Consider the following 21,560-nt stretch of genomic DNA (forward strand, 5'->3'; position numbering starts at 1 on the left):
ATCTATGTAGCAGCTAGGCTAGCTACATGTTAAATAGTCATAAATCTACGTAGCCCTATGTAGCCGCTACGATATTGAACTCAACCTTGATCTTTGTTTAAGTTTACACGCTTAGATAAATCGATCTACAATTCAAAATGTTTTATGTATATATGAAAATAAATCTGCGCATGGTCAGTTTAATATATTCTTATAAGTGCTAGTAACTGATTTCAGAGTTTCATCCGTATACTCAAATGATTTGACAGAACATGAAGATAAAAAAAATGTATACGTCGTTTATTTGCGTCATTTTTCTGAAGATATGATAGCAAATAATACAAATTTCCACAAGAGACCAATTGACACAGGAACAATTTATAATAGGTCACCGTACGGCCTTCAACAATGAGCAAATCTCATAATGCATATAAAGCTATAAAAGGTCCAGAAATGACAAATGAAAAACAATTCAAACGAGAAAATAACGGCTTAATTTATGAACAAAAAATAAATAAAGATAATATAACAAATATGTAAAACGTTAACGACAACAACGTAATTACAAGCTCCTGACCTTGGACAGGACCCGTTTCAGTGCTCGACTGATACTGTTACTTATTCGTTCCGTATTCGCTAAATATACGTGTGTTAATCGGTGCACATTTTAAAAACTATCATTTCAATTGTATTTATTCATTATAATTTTTTTTATTATTTTCTGTAAATTCCTCATCTTCAAACAAAATGACCGTTATTAGTAAAATTATTCTGTCTGACATTTCTTTGTTTTTAAAAGGACTTATGACATATTAATCAAAAAGATAATTAATAAATGCAGAAGGACATCTAATGAACCATATATTTCCTTATTCTATTTACTACGAAGTTTTTTTTAACGAAATGACCGATTATTTTGGGATTGCAATGTATACTAAATTAAAATCACAAGTTCTAAAAAGATCGTAAATGAGAGATGCTCTTAAAAGATCGATTCAATTTCGTGCAAGTGTTAACAGGGTCTATTTTACATACTACTGTTTTCATCATTCATCCATAGGCATCTATTATATCAAAATATTCCGTCATATTGCTAGAAACTCAGTCTAAGTATACTCATACAGTTGTCATATCGTGATTATAAATGGAACCTAGTCCGACTTTTTTTTCTCAAATCAACTATTTATTGCTTATGCCCCACCTACGATAGACAAGTAGAGGGGCATTACGTTTTCTGGTCTATGCGTCTGTTCGTTCGTTCGTCGTACCGTCTGTCCGTCCGTCTGTCCCGCTTCAGGTTCAAGTTTTTGGTCAAGGTAGTTTTTGAAGTTCTTGTTGCTTATGATATGATCTTTCTAATTTTAAGACCAAGTTTGACTTTTGATCCCAATTTCAAGGCCCACTGAACATAGAAAATGAAAGTGCAAGTTTCAGGTTAAAGTTTTTTGGTCAAGGTAGTTTTTTGATGAAGCTGAAGTCCAATCAACTTGAAACTTAGTAAACTTGAAGCTTATGACATGATCTTTCTAATTTTAATGCCAAAGTAGATTATTTTACCCAATATCACTGTCCATTGAACATGGAAAATGATAAGTGTGAGTTGGGCATCCGTGTACTTTGGACACATTGTTTTTTCATATGCATTCCTCTTTAATTTTTCCTTCCGACAACTTTTAAACACAGGCAGGATTATGTTGTTTTTTTATATAAAAATTGCGCACCTAGTACATAAAAATTGCGCACCTAGTACATAAATATAAAATTTGGCAAATTGGATCATACTCGGGAGTGGTCAAATACAAAAACCTACAATGTTAGAAGCGTAAATGTTAACTTCTCTAGATGGACTTTATTTTACACGTATGCGTCGTTGGGTTACTGATTTGTTGGTGCTTATCAGAAATCTGAATATTATATTTGTGTAAATATGTAATCGCCTTACACATTCAAAATACGTATGTGCAATTTGCCATATCCATATAGGTACGTAAGGTTTCTAATTCTATAGATACATTGAATGTTGATGACATGATTGATGATTTTCGTATTTTCTTAATGATTTGTGGCAATATTAATACAATTCAAAACCTAGGCTACCAAAGAGATTTTTTCTATAGAACAGATACATCCATACACGTAGAAAATTATGGAAATTATTTTTATATTATAATATGATTGGCCAATCCCGAAATCCTGGACTTAAAAAAATCGAAATCCCGAGGTCCCGAATTTAAATAAAGTAAAGTTAAAAAGGATTCCCGGATCCCGAAATCCCGAGCTTAAAACACCCTGAGTCCCGATAAAGGTCCTATCCCCTTCCATCTTGTTGTCCAGTATCCAGATTTTTGTTTTGTTTCTTGACAGTTGTTAGTTTGCTGTATAAATATAGTTGACTCTTTTTTTATTCATATATTTTATCATTTGCTGTTTTGTTGTTTGTTTCAGATACACTGAATTCACATAATTAATTTATATATCCAATTCTGGAACATGTCTATTGTATAAAAACAATTTTCATTTTCTCCTCGGAAAATCTACTCAAACGTTTGTCACTCTCTCAATCGGCTCAAAGAGGAATAACTCTCATTAACGTTTCGAATTCGCGGAAACCACGACGTCATAAAACGCTGACGGCATAGTACTGTTGCGCTGGTATATGCGCATAAACAATAGAGGGATTTGTCTTTAATACTCTTAAGGTTTCAACTCTCTATAGAAAAGTGTTCCTTAGATTTTGCCTTTATTTCTAGGTCTATTTTGGCCGTAAAGCTTGCTTTTAAAAGTTTGGCTTTGAGTGATTCTGATGAAGGTATATCCAGAAAAGCAAAAAATTAGTGAAATGCTGTTTTCCATTTTTTTTCTACATTAATCTATATTGTATTACAAGTATAACTTACTTTCTTTGCTAAAATGGACATAGCTTACATCCACTTCATTCCAACTTTAGTTTCTATTTGTCTAATTGGCAATCGTACCAAATCTCCTTATTCTTATATAGAGTGTAAGAGATGGACCAGCACTCCAGTCATGCTTCAGTGATTCCCTATATAATCAACCAAATTTTTCCCACAAAAGGGCCCCTGGATTTGCCTATGCTTTATATATACCTTGAGGTGTTGACCCAGTCTTCCGACTTATAGGGAATTCTCTTACGACATCAAAATCTTCTTTATCCCGAGATAGCCATCTATCACAGTGGAATGTGTATTCTTCATCTGTTTCTACATCTTGCATCTTTATCTGAAAAATATGTAAGCTGTATCATGCAATGATAATTTTTCATCAAATTCTGGTAGTTTTGTTGATACTTCACTATGTATCATGGAAGCAAGTGCTTCCAATTAAATAATTGCTGTTCAAAACATTGAATTGTCACAAAAAATTAGGTCAAGCAAATAATTTCTTTCAAAACAATAATTCTGTTGAAAAATTGAGAAATTAATTAAAAACTAGGATTCCACTCCCTCATGCTCCAGCAAAATTGACCATAGATGATTCAGGGTACATATCAAGTCCACTTTTGATATACTCAAATGCACTCATGTTTAGCGATTGCCCGATCACTACTAACAAAGTTGTTTGTATTGAAGAAATTGAAATGTATCGATCGATTTCATTGGCCAATAAGATAAACACAACAATCATAGTATTGATTTAATTTCATCAATGAACTCACGTGACTACAAAAGAATTTACTACAACTACTCACTGTTGCAATGAAACAAAACAAAATATCTAAACATTAAAATAGCCGGTATGTCTATAAAATCCATGAATATCAGACTGATTTATTTCCTGAATGGCTTTTATCAAGGCTAATTTAAGGTTTTTGCTGACAAGTTCCTTAAATCTTTCTTGTTTTATAACAGTTTTAATTTTTGAAAAACATATTTCGATGGGATTCAGATCGGGTGAGTATACCGGAAGAAACCCATAATCAATGCCTTGCATATTAAAGAAAGTATTAAGGATTCTCTCAGATTGATTGTGGTGGATGGCGCAATTATCAACAATTATCAAATCTCCCGGTAAAAAGGTCGGTCGGCCATAACAGTCCTGTGACAAACTTGCCTCGTGCCAAAAATTAAGATAACGCTCTGAATTTGAAGGACCGTCAACAAAATTAAAATACAAAACCCAGTCAAGACCAATCAAACAGTTTAAAGTTAAATTTGCACCTTCAATAAATCTTCCTATTTCAATGCACTGTTCCCCCTTTTTCGAATGCCCATAATTTCTGTTTGCAGTGACTAATTTGAATCCGCTCTCGTCCATGAACTTGATTTGATGTGGCCTTTTAGTTTGGCAAAAGTCTAAATACGCTTGGGTATATCTCATATTTCTCGGTGTAAATCTATCCCCGGACGGACGATGTAATCGTTTGAATGTAAAATCAAGATCTCTGGACATTGTGCGATAAATAGTTGACACATTTACATTAGCACTCGCAGGCTAATACCTTCTGACACATATCTCTTCCAGAAATTTGTTACAGACTGTCTGTTAATCTTAAATTTGTCGGCGATTTTTGTGTACACTCCTCTTGGTACTTCACCAGTTTTCAAATTTGCACCAGCTTCTATCATTTCCTGTACTATTAAACTTCTCATGTCTCGCCCGGTAGCCTTTCCTGCTAAGTATTCCCGGCCGTAAATATTTTTCTTTGTTGCCATTTTTATTATAATGTAAGGTTCCGGCAATCTATTCAGAAATGCGCCAAATATTAAGTGAGCGCGAAATAGCTTATTTATGGATGCATGTGATTGGCTTAGTTAAATAAAATGGGCGGGCTAATACATAGATAACTGTTTTCTATTCTTATTTTCGCCAAAAAAATGACTGATCTTATGGGGTTAAAAAAATAAATAATAAATGGATTTAATGACGTTTCGGTTAACAGAAAGGAAAATATACATTTTTCGGACTATGCAACTGCTTCAATTTTTTTTTAAAGAATTGTATAACTAAATTTAAATGAAATGGTGCCTCTGTAATCTGTTATTTTCGAGGGGAAGGGGGGGGGGGGGGGGGTATTTTTGTGGTTTCCTACTTTTTATATTGGGTCAATTGTGTTGTCTCTTTTTGTTCTACTTATCGATTTGGTTCGTGCCCTTTTTCAGATGTGACTTTGTGATTAAAAAATGCTCAAATGTTATTCTTGTGGTGTTTTTTTTTTAAATATATTTCATGAAATCCATAAATATGTTAATACATTGTTCCTAACAACTTTTTTTACTTCTAAAACAATTTAAAAGGGAATGAATGTGGGGTCTTTCATTTGTGTATTTTATAATTCACGTTTGAGGTCATTTTCTGTATTCTTTATAGATTTGCACCCATTATTCGCTATTCTATATCTACTTTCACTAATTTTATCTAATCATTCTTTCTTATTTTATACTCTCGTCTTGCAGTTTTTAAATATTTTTTGTAATTTTGTTTTGTAAACCCCATTCACACCCTCATATAACTTTAGTATACGGAAAGTGAGTAAAGCTTACCTTTCAAAAAACAAAAAAAGCCCAGTGGTATCGTCCAGAAGAGGGGGTTTAGTACACTGATAACTTTGATCTATAACAGTTCATTTAACATGTATGAAGCTTAAATGACCTGATGTTTAGAAATAGACTAAACCGAATGTAGCTTTGGATGCACGAGTTTCAGCCACAGAACAAAGATCTTGATCATGGACACGACACAAGTTCAAGTAACGTATGGGCCTGGGAAAATAAGAAAGTTCAATATTCCAGAAACTCCATGCACGTATGAGGAATTAAAAAGTGACATTCAGTGTCGGATACCTAGCTTAGTAGGGAAAATGTTTGGAATCCAATATCTTGACGATGAAGAAAACTGGATAATTGCTGTTAGTGATACGTGTATATCGGAAGCCTTTAGATGCTCAAGGGAGATCGAGGGAACATACATGAGACGGATGAAATTGAGAATTTTTGACGGATGCTCCCCACAAGTTAGTGGGTTTTCAACAGGTAAGAGAGATGTTATGGAACTGAAATGCTTATTCGAATCCTGCAGAGATCCTGTTGAAGCAATTGAGTCCGATTGTAAGCGTCAGTTACGAAAAAGTGTGTACAGATCTCCATTACAGTTGTTGATTGATGAGCTAGAAGATGAAGTTCATGTTAAAAGTGTGGAGTTTGAAAGCGCTAAAGAACACCTCAAGTCTTTGGAGAAAAAGTTCACCAATCCAAATATAAAGATTGACAAAACTAAATCTCAGTGTGGACAGTGTCACATGAGACTAGGACATACGAAGCGGAATTGCGAACTTGGAGTTTGCGAAGGTCCACAGATGTGTAATGATCTTGACAAGCACGATGTTGAGAAAAAGCAGTTTTGCGACGCATCCACAACAGTCAAAAATATAACCAAGGATCTTGAGAAGGTGAAACAAAACCTTCATTTAAAAAAGCAAACATATGAGTATACATGCGACACATTTTTCAGTAGAGTGTTACCTCATCTTGTAAACACAAACACAGATAAGTACTATCCGGTAGGAAGTTTTGGTTTAAGACAACTTTCCATGGGTGCAATTCACCCTGACATTGCAATTTTAGATAAACATTACCGTGGCATTATACCTAAAGACTTGGACTCGGCTGCCAGGTGTTTTGGTCAAATTTTGGAGAAATATCAAAAAGATAATCGCGGTCCTACTGAAAAACCAAAGAATCCAATCCAGAGATTCATGGAGGAGAGAGGTGTCGAGTTTCCAAAATTCAAGACCCCTCAAACTATGACGACTACAACTAGTTCAAAAGTAACTTCCGCGAGTGCTCCTCCCGTACAGTATATGCCAACCTATGGATATTATCCGATGGGACCAATGCCAATGCCGTACCAATTTAATGCATCGCCATTAATGATGAACCAAAGAAGAATGCCAGTAGGGTCTCCTTTGCCGATGACGGTTTGCAATCCGACGCAGTCCCCTAGTTTTGGGTGTACTGAAATGGACACAGAAGGTCCTGATGCATTTGATGATGAGTCGGAGTATATTGCCTGTTTACCTCAAAAGAAGCGAAAACTGTAGAATATTTAACACTTTCATTATACTCTTAGTTAAACTCCGAAAATGCAATTTTTCGTGCTTTCATTTATTTTTAGTTCAGAAAGACATTATTTCATGTTGTGCATTAAAACGGATAATCAAAACGTTAAAAAAAGGTTGATCAGTTGAACTTTAAACAATGATAATTTGGATTTAATTATTTCAAAATGCAAATTTCAGTGATATTGACATCACGGAGTTCTTTATGTATAAGAAATATGATTGACCATAAGACTTGGTGAAACATTATTATTGTTAAAATTTGTTTTTAATTTTCTAGTTTTCAGTTATATTGATGTTTTCTTTGTTAGGAGAAAACCATCAGTTCCCTTGCGGGGCTTAAAATTATTCCCTCTATGGCCTCCATTTTGTTGGGTGAAACCATCCAATGATACAATGATATAGAGATGCAGTATGATTATTGTTAAAATTTGTTTTTAATTTTCTAGTTTTCAGTTATAAAATAAAAATGTCTGGCTCGGATTTCAACATTTGGCAAAGTTCTTTTCGTAGTCTGTTCGGCAATATATAAGTTTTCATCCTGTCTGTGACAATTTCAGTTCTTACCAAGCAAAGCAAAATCGTAAATAATGCCCCTGATGCATTTCGAATGTTCGGATCGTAATGTACAAATATGGCGATGTAGTATGATTGTAAATGGGCCATCTATCCATCGGATAAAAATTTCCTCCCCTAGCCCCACTGGTGAAATGCAATGTGCATGATTGTTAATGAGAAAACTATTTATGTCCAAGTCAGGAGCATCTCACCTTTGTAAGTCTTGTATTTATTTTTAATTTTAGTTTCTTGTATACAATTTGGAGTTTAGTATGGCGTTCATTACAAGTATCACTGAACTAGTATATATATTTGCACAGGGGCCAGCCGAAGGACGCCCCCGGGTGCAGGAATTTGTCGCTGGATTAAAGACCTGTTGGTGACCTTCTGCTGTTGTCTGTTCTATGGTCGGGCTGTTGTCTCTTTGACAAGTTTCCCATTTCCATTCTCAATTTGATATGGACACCAGAAGATGTGAACAAAACATGTTTTTATATTAACAGTTAAACAGAACGCTTAGCATACTACATGTATGCCAAGGTGTGATGAAGTGCGAAATGGTTGCAAAACGAAAAGCAATGACCAGATATATAGTGTTTCGTCTTTTCGAACCAAATTAATGCACAAGTAAAACATTTATACATATAACAAGGTAAAAAAATACACCGCCGTTGACACTAGCTATTATTATATGTTGTGATGTTTAGCATTTGTCACATATTTACACAAAAAAATTAAGCGCCTGATATGTGGTACATATACAGATGTGGTATAATTGTCAATGATGCGACTCTTCCACAAGAGATCCAATGACACAGAAATTTAAATCTATATGTCACCGTACGTCCTTCAATAATGAGCAACCGCATAGTCCAATATGAAAGGCCCCGAAATGACAAATGTAGTTTAAACAAGAACTCCAATGACAAAATTTATGTAAAATCGATATAAACGAAAAACAAATATGCCCACATCAACAGACGACAATCACTAAATTCTGGCTCCTGGTTTGGACAGGCTCTTACAATTAGTATGTGGCGGAGTTAAACTTGTGTCAAATGTTTAACCTTGGTTTTGCTATTGACACGGAAGTTTAAGATTTTCCATACCCGATGAAATTTAATCCACAAATTCGAAGTGCATGTAGTGTACTAGACCGACATATATAATAGAATAGAATAGACAATTCTGTATTTCCCAAATTACAGGGCCCATAAAGGGCATAAAATCAGATACATTTGATTTACGTATAATTGGGTAACAACAACATATATACAGCACCAAGTCAGGAATATGACATCCATTCCTTCCGTTGATTGACCATATAGTGGAGCGTATGGTTTAGTTAGTTATTTAAGGCTTTCCTTTCTAATTGAATGTGTACCTTGAACAGTTTTTTGGATATTTTTGTTGTTTATTAATTATTGACGTAATCTTTTTCCTTTTTAAACATTTAAAAACAGAAATAACATGTCAGTGGCGAATACATTGACGATCAATGTTTTTAAATGGAGACGTATGGACTGGTTGGAACACCCATTTTTTCTATTGTATGACCCCCCCCCCCCCCCCCCCCCTTAAAAAAACCAAAATTAAATACAAAAAAAACAAACTCGCACCTTTTGAGGCTGGATCCGCCTCTGCATGTGCATGGGATCTAATTGACTTTATATCTCGGTGACGCCGTGAAAAGATATCTACCATTGATCAAACGTAAAACAAAAGACTTGAATAATACTTATACTTATACATTTATAAAATTTACACATCAAAAATAGAAATGCAAGGGAAACTCCCGATGATATGTGTAAACAAATACACATTTCACCCATTGATTCATTCACAAAACTCTTGCTATGTTTATCATGTGAGTTGTTAGCATGTATGTCTGGGCGGAGCTTCAGCGCTTGAAGGTCGAATCAGGTTTGAAGCGACCAATGACAATGATCGTTTCTTTACGTGTCGATCCAATTAAGTTTTGTTCACTAATTTTGTTGTAGGACCATTCGCTAAACATGAGTGCATATGAGTATAATATAATTCCACAATACTTTATTCAGCAATGACTTCAAATTTTTAATTCTAAACAAAAATATAAACGTAAAATAATATTAAGTACCATACAATAACTAACCTCTAATAAATGCCATCCTTCCCACTGAATTATATCTTGTTTTGTCAGCCTGATTTTATACAGTTCTCCTAGATCTCCTGCTGATATCTAAAACAAGGAAAAGTAAATAACAATGAAAAAAAAAATATCACAGAAAGAGAAAGATAGTAATAATATACAGATAAATTGAATGATTTTATCATTGAAATTCAAGCTAGATTTTCAAAACACAATTTTGAATTTGAAATGATATTTTACTGTACAGTGAAAAAAACAATCGTACTATAAAAATGCTGTAATAAATTTCTTATGCAGGATGCAAAATACAATTTTCATGTATTTTTCCTTATATGATATTAAACCATGCCGGTTGTTAATGAAAAACTATTTTTTTTGTACTTTAGAGTCATTTATACTTTCAATGTCTTATACCATTGCTGAAAAATATGTATTTCACTTTCACTTTTGATATTTGGACTACTAATAGAAGACAAGTACATGTATTTATCATGTTTATTATGATTATTTTTATTAAATTTTGAACACATCTGCTGAAGCAAGTTTTAAGGTTTCAAAAAATAATTAAATTATTTCTATAAGTAACCAGATGCTCCGCAGGGCGTAGCTTTATACGACTAGAGTTCAAACCCTGAACAGTTGGGGTAAGTATGGACACAATATTCAAGCTTAATACAGCTCTGAATTTGGATTGTCAGTAAATAGTTGACACAACAGAGGTTTCTGACACAGAATGAATGTGGTCTAAGAACTTAAACTTAAAACTTAAAAAATTTAAATTGGACATTTACCTATTATGGTCCAATATCAAAAATCTAAATAAGTGGTTTAATTCAGAATATCAAAGAACCCCATGAATTCAATTATTGATGAAATCAAATAAAGTTCAATAATGTTGGACCATTTCTACCTCAATGTGGACCAATTTGATAACCGGGCCCAAACATAAAAAATCTAAATACATGGTTGAAATTCAGCATATATCAAAGAACAACATGTATTCAATTTTTGTTGAAATCAAACAAAGTTAAGTTTTGGACCCCGATTTGGACCAACTTGAAAACTGGACTTATAATAAAAAATCTAACTACATGTTAAGATTCAGCATATCAAAGAACCCCAAGGATTCAATTTTTGTTGATATCAAGCCTTTCTTTTGTGTTCATAAACCTTGTGTTTAAATTTCATAGATTTCTGTTTACTTCTACTAAAGTTATTGCGCGAAAAGCAAGTAAAATGCTTATTTGGGCCCTTTTTGGGCCCCTAATTTCTAAACTGTTGGAACCAAAACTCCCAAAATCAATCCCAACCTTCCTTTTGTAGTCATAAACCTTGTGTATATATTTTATAGATTTCTATTTACTTAAACCAATATTCGACTGCAAAATGTGTTTGCGGTTGTATAAAAAGTACCAGAATCAAGTTGTAGAAGTGTTACAGAAAAAACTATTTAACTGAAGAAAAATAAACAAAATTCCTTTCACCAATAACACAATATAAATAAACAAAAAATTAAGATAAAGCTAGGATTAAATGTGACATATTGTGCATTTCCATACCAAGTTTTCATATTATTACTAATATGAATAAAAATTCCCAATCCCTAGTCTGAAGCTAAATAATATAAGCATAAAACACAGTATTATCAAAATTTGCTTACTGGTACAGGGAAAACCTATTAAAAGTCATGCAATCATAATAATTAATTGTTTTTAATGTGAGAATAATTATCTATGATTTTAAGCTTGGCTTTTCAAAACTTTTGTATGTGTGATGTTAAAGTTTTCTTTTAAATAAAATTATGTCATGATTCAAAAATTATTGTATTGTTATTAAAAATACCCATGCATGTAAGTCGCTTTTTTTTAAAATTTTATCTCTAACAAACCTGTTCATTTGTCCCTGATACTGTTATAATCTATTTCAAAGACATAGTGGTTGTTATCTTAAAATATTGCATATCTAAACAGGGTAATGCTGACAAAATGACATGTACCATTTTGATGCATCTTTTCATTTTGAGCAAAATTACTTTTAAGGGAAAAATTGACTGCCTTTCTTTTATAATCATGTTTACTAATTATTGGATCGGAAGAAGAACCCGTTCTTAATAAATTTTTTACTGATTTTCAAAATTGCTTCCAAATACTTATTTTGTTTAGTATCTTTGACAGTTTCAATCTGTTTCTCGTAATTTATCCAGTTTTTAATCACTGTTCTAAATCTTACTGTCATTTTTAAATAACTAATTCTTTGAACTTGTCACATTTATAGTTCTGATATCTATCTGCCAGACAGAAAAAAAAATAAAAATCTTTAATCACCATGAGTAAAAAACAATAATTACCTCAAACTTATCAATGTTTCCTGGTTCAAACAGACTTGTTGTAGAAGTTTGAGAGAATAGTTTGATCTCTTCACTCCTACCCACATCACCATACAATACAAATGTTACATAGCAATAATTACCTCAAACTTATCAATGTTTCCTGGTTCAAACAGACTTGTTGTAGAAGTTTGAGAGAAAAGTTTGATCTCTTCACTTCTACCCACATCACCATACAATACAAATGTTACAGATCCTCCATTGGCTGGTAAGGAATCTTCTGCTGTCTTTATAGATAATCTGTATTCTCCTTCTGTTCAATAAATTAAAATTTACCATTAATAGTATAAACTGTGGATTCAATAATATTTTTTGGGTACCAATTTTCATGGATCTCATGGCTTCAGGAGAACCACAATTTTCGTGGCTTCAGGAGAACCATGTTTAAATATTCAACTAAGTACAAATCTTCTAAAGGAGTGACTTTGCCAATACCACAAAACTCAATATACATGAATATGCAAATTTTCTTCAAACCAAGAAAAATGGTTCCCACAAAAATAAATGAATCAACAGTACTGCAATCAACTGAACCTTAATCACAGAATTCAGTTCTACAATTTCCATGAATTTTAATTTTTAAAAGAATGTCAGATTGATCTAACTCATATTGTACATTTGGAAAATTTTGTGTCTAATTTACACAATAAAATATATACCATATGTGAACATTTCACTGTACTTTCAAATGAATTTTACCAGATTGAGTAACAAAACCTTATCCCTTCAAAGGCTCTAACTGCAAAACAAAACCAAAACATGAAAATAACCTTATTTTTAGTATATCCTTGTAAATACAGTTTTTTATATGTTTACAAAAAATGCTTTGATCTCTTCTCTTGATTGGTTTTCCAACAATTCTGACAATTACGGGGAATTTTTAAAAGATCATCTTACTAGATACTTTAGGCATGGGCTTAAGTTTCAGAGTGACTTCACATTTGTAACTTACTAGATTCTTTAGGCATGGGCTTAGGTTTCAGCGTGACTTCACATTTGTAACTTACTAGATCCTTTAGGCATGGGCTTAGGTTTCACATTTGTAACTTACTAGATTCTTTAGGCATGGGCTTAGGTTCCTGCATGACTTCACATTTGTAACTTACTAGATTCTTTAGGCATGGGCTTAGGTTCCTACGTGACTTCACATTTGTAACTTACTAGATTCTTTAGGCATGGGCTTAGGCTTCAGCGTGACTTCACATTTGTAACTTACTAGATTCTTTAGACATGGGCTTAGGTTCCTGCGTGACTTCACATTTGTAACTTACTAGATTCTTTAGGCATGGGCTTAGGTTTCAGCGTGACTTCACATTTGTAACTTACTAGATTTTTTAGGCATGGGCTTAGGTTTCAGCGTGACTTCTCATTTGTAACTTACTAGATTCTTTAGGCATGGGCTTAGGTTTCAGCGTGACTTCACATTTGTAACTTACTATATTCTTTAGGCATGGGCTTAGGTTCCTGCGTGACTTCACATTTGAAACTTTCTAGATTTTTTAGGCATGGGCTTAGGTTTCAGTGTGACTTCACATTTGTAACTTACTAGATTCTTTAGGCATGTGCTTAGGTTTCAGTGTGACTTCACATTTGTAACTAACTAGATTTTTTAGGCATGGGCTTAGGTTTCAGTGTGACTTCACATTTGTAACTTACTAGATTTTTTAGGCATGTGCTAAGGTTTCAGTGAGACTTCACATTTGTAACTTACTAGATTTTTTAGGCATGGGCTTAGGTTTCAGCGTGACTTCACATTTGTAACTTACTAGATTCTTTAGGCATGGGCAAAGGTTTCAGCGTGACTTCACATTTGTAACTTACTAGATTCTTTAGGCATGGGCTTAGGTTCCTGCGTGACTTCACATTTGTAACTTACTAGATTCTTTAGGCATGGGCTTAGGCTTCAGCGTGACTTCACATTTGTAACTTACTAGATTCTTTAGACATGGGCTTAGGTTCCTGCATGACTTCACATTTGTAACTTACTAGATTCTTTAGGCATGGGCTTAGGTTTCAGCGTGACTTCACATTTGTAACTTACTAGATTTTTTAGGCATGGGCTTAGGTTTCAGCGTGACTTCTCATTTGTAACTTACTAGATTCTTTAGGCATGGGCTTAGGTTTCAGCGTGACTTCACATTTGTAACTTACTATATTCTTTAGGCATGGGCTTAGGTTCCTGCCTGACTTCACATTTGAAACTTTCTAGATTTTTTAGGCATGGGCTTAGGTTTCAGTGTGACTTCACATTTGTAACTTACTAGATTCTTTAGGCAGGTGCTTAGGTTTCAGTGTGACTTCACATTTGTAACTAACTAGATTTTTTAGGCATGGGCTTAGGTTTCAGTGTGACTTCACATTTGTAACTTACTAGATTTTTTAGGCATGTGCTAAGGTTTCAGTGAGACTTCACATTTGTAACTTACTAGATTTTTTAGGCATGGGCTTAGGTTTCAGCGTGACTTCACATTTGTAACTTACTAGATTCTTTAGGCATGTGCTTAGGTTTCAGCGTGACTTCACATTTGTATTTTACTAGATTCTTTAGGCATGGGCTTAGGTTCCTGCGTGACTTCACATTTGTAACTTACTAGATTCTTTAGGCATGGGCTTAGGTTTCAGCGTGACTTCACATTTGTAACTTACTAGATTCTTTAGGCATGGGCTTAGGTTCCTGCGTGACTTCACATTTGTAACTTACTAGATTCTTTAGGCATGGGCTTAGGCTTCAGCGTGACTTCACATTTGTAACTTACTAGATTCTTTAGACATGGGCTTAGGTTTCAGCGAGACTTCACAGTTGTAACTTACTAGATTCTTTAGGCATGTGCTTAGGTTTCAGCGTGACTTCACATTTGCAACTTTCTAGATTTTTTAGGCATGGGCTTAGGTTTCAGTGTGACTTCACATTTGTAACTTACTAGATTCTTTAGGCATGTGCTTAGGTTTCAGTGTGACTTCACATTTGTAACTTACTAGATTTTTTAGGCATGGGCTTAGGTTTCAGTGTTACTTCACATTTGTAACTTACTAGATTTTTTAGGCATGTGCTAAGGTTTCAGTGTGACTTCACATTTGTAACTTACTAGATTTTTTAGGCATGGGCTTAGGTTTCAGCGTGACTTCACATTTGTAACTTACTAGATTCTTTAGGCATGGGCTAAGGTTTCTGCGTTACTTAACATTATAAACTTACTAGATTCTTTAGGCATGGGCTTAGGTTTCAGTGTGACTTCACATTTACCATCACCATTATCTTGTGTCAACCACCTACAAAACAAAAACATAATATTTACAAATACAAATTTTACTAGTATTTATTATCACATGTCTAAATGAGACACACTTAAACTTGTTCTTAACAAGAGCAACAGGACTTGTGCTGGTTTTTTTTTTGGTTTTTTTATTGCCAGAGTGCTGTAAATATAAAAAGATGTGGTATGATTGTCCATGAGACAACTCTCTACAAAAGTCCAAATGACACAGAAATGAACAAATTAACAACTATAGGTCACTGTAAGGCCTACGACAATGAGTAAATTTGTCTAATACTATTAGATTTTTATTGTCCATTTGGTATCTCCTCTTCTTTTTTTTATCTCATTAAATGCCTTTCAAAATCAAGATTTGAAAAAATAACAAGATATTCAGCTGAAACTTTATCACAAATCTAATAATAACATCATGCCATTCATTCTTTTGAAGGAAATTATAAATCACATAACTGGTTCTAATAAAACTTGACAATGAGACAACCCTTCACAAGAGACCAAATGACATAGAAATTAACCACTATAGGTCAACATTCTTTAATTTTAGGTAGATATAAATTTCACAAGAAATATTTCCCCTGAATTATTTCTTATCCCTGGACAAGCATGACAAAATAAGTGCTAACATACCTGTCACATGGGAAGTAAAACTGTTCATCCTTGACACTGATGATAACTTTGTCTAGATATAGTCCTGGATAATCACCATGGTTATCATGGCTGATGGTGATTTCCTCCAAGTTACTCAAAGATACAGCTTCTATTTTGAAAACATCCTTCTGTAAATAAAACAGTATACTGGGCCATAAAAAAGAATAGGTTTGTTTTCCCAAACCCTACCTACCCAGAAAAAAGCTGCCTACTCAAATTCTTTTATTGTCCTGATTTGAAGAAGTTTTTTTGTAATCAGATAAGCATGAAGACTAATAAACACCTGATGCTTCAATTTCTTTAAAAAAAAAAAGAAGAAAGAAAATGCCTACCTACCTACCCACTGTCTTACCTTTTGGTAGGGTTTGGGAAAACCAAAATATCTTTAATTGTGGCCCTGTGAATTTATTTTTTTTGTTGATGTAGAAAAATTTGCATTTTCATGGATATTTGATTTCATAGTTTTGCCAACGTCTGCATACAACCTTATAAAAAAATACGTAATATGTTGAAGATTTAAATTTGTGGTTTATCTATACCCACGAAAATTAGTAATGCAGGTAAAATAATGATTCCACTGTAATAACTTGTGATCGATTTTTAAACAAAGGAGAATGAAGATGTCTATGCATTAAAACATTATACTCTATTTAAAAAAAATCAGATTTTATTCAAGTAACAAAGTTTCTATTTCAGTGAGCAATGAAATTGTCCAAAATACTTTAGATCATATTTTATTTTGAAAACTTTTTTAATAAAAGAATAAATATTTACAAATATAATCTCTAAAGTTACGATCACTTATTTGTTAAGATGTTTATCTACATAAGCAGGCAACAACTGTATAGTTTTATATCCATGGTAAACTAACTAGCAATGAAGCCTGTACATTTAACTCAAATATCTCAGATCCTGCTCAATAAAACGAGGGAATATAGAATACTGTAAATTCATTATTTTTTGCAGGATACAATTTTTTGTGGGTTTCGTGGGTACAGGTGAACCACCAATTCATAGGTTTCACTAGGCTTTTTATAGATTGGAAAAACCACCAAATAAACTATCCACGAATATGCCAGTTTTCAGCATTCCACGAAAAAGATACCCACGAAAATAAATGAATCCACGAATATGCAAGTTTTCAGCATTTCACGAAAATTGATATCCACGAAAATAAATGAATCCACAGTATAAGAACATATCAATGAATGTTTTTATATTTTTCCTTACACTTCCTGTATTAAAAGGTGTATTTCCTTCTGATGATTGGTACAACCTCCTCTTCCCAGAATCCCCTATTTCTCCCGTCATTAGTAAAGATACTGTAGAAGTACAGGCTGATTGTTGTTGTTCTCCTGTATATACCTCTATTGTGTAAACAACAACTGTAAATAAAAAAACAAACTTAGTTTTCAAATCTATTCATTATATATAGGTCAACTGGATCTTGCTGCCCTTTTCTTTGTTGAATACATTTTCTGTAAAATGTTCCTGACATCAATCAACTTGTACAACATGTCAAAACTAGAAAACTTTTACACAAAATTTGATAGTTATCTCCCTTGTCAGAAAATGGCAACTTAAAATTAAATAAGGGACGACATCAAAATTTCAATGTAGGATAATAAACTTAATTCACATAGTTTTTTCACAGAATTTTGGAAAATCGATTTACCTATATGGTTATATGTAAAATCGATTTTGGGATTAACAAAACTTGCAGCAATGTTGACCCCCACCCCCAAACTATTTGATTTAAGTTTTTTATCCTACATCTATCTTTTGATGTCGTCCCTAAGTCAAACCAAAATTGATACCTTCATGGTATACCTTCAATTCTAATGTGATAAGTATGGAACCATTTTTTTGGCTAAAAGTTACAGTCAAATTCACAGTGGACCAGGCCTAACCAGGGAGGACAAGCTATTTTGAATTGATTGGATCAACAAATATTCAATTACTACAATATTATTGAAAATAATACAACACATACCTCACAATCACCATTTTAATGTAATTTTATCCGAAATTTGAATCAAAGAGGTAACATAATAGCTTCCAGTTTGTAAGTTTTCATTTGTATGATGTCACCTTTAGAAATGACATCTTTGCACCAAAATCATTCATGAAGTTTCATGGAATTTTTTTGTTTGTCAAATTTATACCTTTTTTCATACTTTAAAGTATTATTTTCTTCTGTAATGCATTAGAATGGGAATAACAAAACTATAGTTCAAGAGTTGCCATCGCCAATTTTAATTTGACGGTGGCAAATCTTCAACTACAGTGCTATTATTCCTTAAATCTTATTGAGGCAATTATTCAAAGTAAAGATGTCTGCATGACACATGTTCCCCTTCAGTTACAAAGGTTAGATATATTTTTGGGATTAGTTTTCAGGAAAAAATTCAGAAACCATATTACTGTCAATTCATTATAGTGAAGTGTTTGATACCAATTTTTGTTGTTACAGGTTAACTATAAATTAAATGTTCACAAGTAACAAATTTTCTATATGCTGTGTATGCAGTGATTGACAAAACCACTAAAATCAAATATCCAAAACTTTCCTCAAACCACGAAATTTACCTGACAGTAAGGGTTAATCAAATTTACCTGGCAGTAAGGGATTATCAAATTTACCTGGCAGTAAGGGTTTATCAAATTTACCTGGCAGTAAGGGTTTATCAAATTTACCTGGAAGTAAGGGTTTATCAAATTTACCTGGCAGCAAGGGTTAATCAAATTTACCTGGCAGTAAGGGATTATCAAATTTACCTGGCAGTAAGGGTTTATCAAATTTACCTGGCAGTAAGGGTTTATCAAATTTACCTAGCAGTAAGGGTTTATCAAATTTACCTGGCAGTAAGGGTTTATCAAAGAATGTAACAGGTATTTCTCTCCAGACATCACAATCCTCCTGTTGTCTTGACATCCATCTATTTATAGACAAATCAGCTGTTTTGCTATTGACCATTAAATCTTGTAACTTAACCTGAAAATTAAGCAAATATCAATTGTCAGCTTATTTTCAATCTATGAGTTTGACTGTCCCTCTGGAATCTTTCGTCCCTTTTTTGTGATATATCATTTATATCGAATATACATTAAATGTTAAAATTATGATGTTTTTTCAGATAAATGTGTTGTAAGATACTTTTCTTCTAGTTTTTCTTGCTGTACATGTTAAATCAAACAGAATACACCTACTGGTCCGCTTTTAAATGAAATAAGTGTCCTTGAAAGAAAAGGAAAAACATTTTATATTCATCCTTATATTACCACTTGGATTTTACTTTTGCTCAGTTTTTTTGCAGTGCTAAGTGGACTGCTGTTTATCTTTTTGTCTTTTTAAACAGGGTGTTGACTCTTTCTTTATTTATTTGGCTTCGGGTTTTTTATTGTCCCTTTGACTCTTCTGATTTTTTCTAAGGCAGAAATTACCTTTTCAACAAACCATCCACTGTTATCTTTCTCTTCGTCATGACCAATCCTGATTTTGTAAATGTCTCCCAAGTTACCACCAAGGTTAACCTTTAAAAGACGATACATATTTGACCTCAATTCAAACTTCTGCATATAAACTCATGATGATCTTGGATAAAGACATCAATTGGGAAATTTTACTACTAACAAGGTCCAAAATGGTATTTATTCTTTTGTAAAAACAATTTTGGTGATTTATATCAGCTTCATCAGACCACATACTGTTTTGCTATCCAACAGATTTTTCATTGTATCACTTAGAGTGAAAATTGTCGATGAGTTTCTTTTTTTAAATAAAATTGAGAATGAAAGAATATGACTTATCTAATGAGTTAAGCTTTTTCAACGGATCTTTATAGTTTGTTCTTATATGCTGTGCTTTTACAGCAATGTCCAAGGTCAGGGGATGGTTTGGATCCCACTAACATGTTTAACCCCGCCACATTCTGTATGTAAGTGCCTGTCCCAAGTCAGGAGTCTGTAATTCAGTGGTTGTCGTTTGTTTATGTGTTACAAATTGTTTTTCATTTATTATTTGTATATAAATTAGGCTGTTATTTTTCACGTCTTAATTGTTTTACATTGTCATTTCAGGACCTTTTATAATTGCATGCATGACTATGCTGTATGGGCTTTGCTCATTTTTGAAGACTGTACAGTGACCTATAGTTGTTTATTTCTGTGTCATTTGGTCTCTTGTGGAGAGTTGTCTCATTGGCAAATCATACCACATCTTCTTTTATATTAGCTTCCATATGGTTTAACTATAGTATCATGCACTCATACCTTAAACTCATCCGTATCACCGGCTTGGAAATGTCCCTCTTTACCACTTCCTAGTACCATAGGACCTGCCACATTATTTGACCCATATACATATAACATGACCCGATTTAATGTTGACATATCTTCTTTTCCTCCTGTTGTTACCCATAACTTCCATTCTCCTTCTGGAAATATAAAACATGTGTAACTGAAACCTTACAAATGTTTAATATCCATAAACTAGAGGCTCTAAAGAGCCTGTGTCGCTCACCTTGGTCTATGTGCATATTAAACAAAGGACACAAATGGATTCATGACAAAATTGTATTTTGGTGATGGTGATGTGTTTGAAGTTCTTACTTTACTGAAGGATTTTGCTTCTTACAATTATATCTATCATGAACTTTGCCTATTAGTAACAGAGAACTATATTTGGTAAAAATTTACATAAATTTACCAAATTAATGAAAATTGTTAAAAATTGACTATAAAGGGCAATAACTCCTTAAGGGGTCAATTGACCATTTAGGTCATGTTGACTTATTTGTAGATCTTACTTTGCTGAACATTATTGCTGTTTACAGTTTATCGCTATCTATAATAGTATTCAAGATAACCAAAAACGGCAAAATTTCTTTAAAAATTACCAATTGGAGGGCAGCAACCCAACAACCAGTTGTCCAATTCATCTGAAAAATTCAGGGCAGATAGATATTGACTTGATTAACAATTTAACTTCTTGTCAGATTTGCTCTAGATGCTTTGGTTTTATAGTTATAAGCAAAAAACTGCATTTTACCCCTATGTTCTATTTTTAGCCGTGGCGCCCATCTTGGTTGAATGGCCAGGTCATCGGACACATTTTTCAAACTAGATACCCCAAAGATGATTGTGGCCTAGTAGTTTCAGTGGAGATTTTGTAAAAGATTACTTAGATTTATGAAAAATGGTTAAAGATTGACTATAAAGGGCAATAACTCCTAAAGGGGTCAACTGACCATTTTGGTCATGTTGACTTATTTGTAGATCTTACTTTGCTGAACATTATTGCTGTTTACAATTTATCTCTATCTATAATAATATTCAAGATAATAACCAAAAACAGCAAAATTTCCTCAAAATTACGAATTCAGGGGCAGCAACCCAACAACCGATTGACCGATTCATCTGAAAATTTCAGGGCAGATAGTTCTTGACCTGATAAACATTTTTATCCCGTGTCAGATTTCCTCAAAATGCTTTGGTTTTTGAGTTATA

General features: G+C 33.3%; 1 protein-coding gene across 1 annotated transcript in view; it reads right to left on the minus strand.

The window, feature by feature from the left end:
• Positions 1 to 21,560, minus strand: part of LOC134722928 (lipoxygenase homology domain-containing protein 1-like) — an 86,720-nt gene that overhangs the window by 36,409 nt on the left and 28,751 nt on the right. The window contains exons 26-34 of the mRNA XM_063586565.1: positions 20,325 to 20,488; positions 19,497 to 19,586; positions 18,912 to 19,047; positions 17,283 to 17,437; positions 16,032 to 16,180; positions 15,326 to 15,399; positions 12,213 to 12,382; positions 9,747 to 9,833; positions 3,087 to 3,219 (exon numbers count right to left, since the gene is read on the minus strand). Coding sequence (XP_063442635.1) covers positions 3,087 to 3,219; positions 9,747 to 9,833; positions 12,213 to 12,382; positions 15,326 to 15,399; positions 16,032 to 16,180; positions 17,283 to 17,437; positions 18,912 to 19,047; positions 19,497 to 19,586; positions 20,325 to 20,488 — 1,158 coding nt within the window. The remainder of the gene's footprint in view (positions 1 to 3,086; positions 3,220 to 9,746; positions 9,834 to 12,212; positions 12,383 to 15,325; positions 15,400 to 16,031; positions 16,181 to 17,282; positions 17,438 to 18,911; positions 19,048 to 19,496; positions 19,587 to 20,324; positions 20,489 to 21,560) is intronic.

This window comes from Mytilus trossulus, chromosome 1, assembly GCF_036588685.1.
Source record: "Mytilus trossulus isolate FHL-02 chromosome 1, PNRI_Mtr1.1.1.hap1, whole genome shotgun sequence".
NCBI classification, from domain to species: domain Eukaryota; kingdom Metazoa; phylum Mollusca; class Bivalvia; order Mytilida; family Mytilidae; genus Mytilus; species Mytilus trossulus.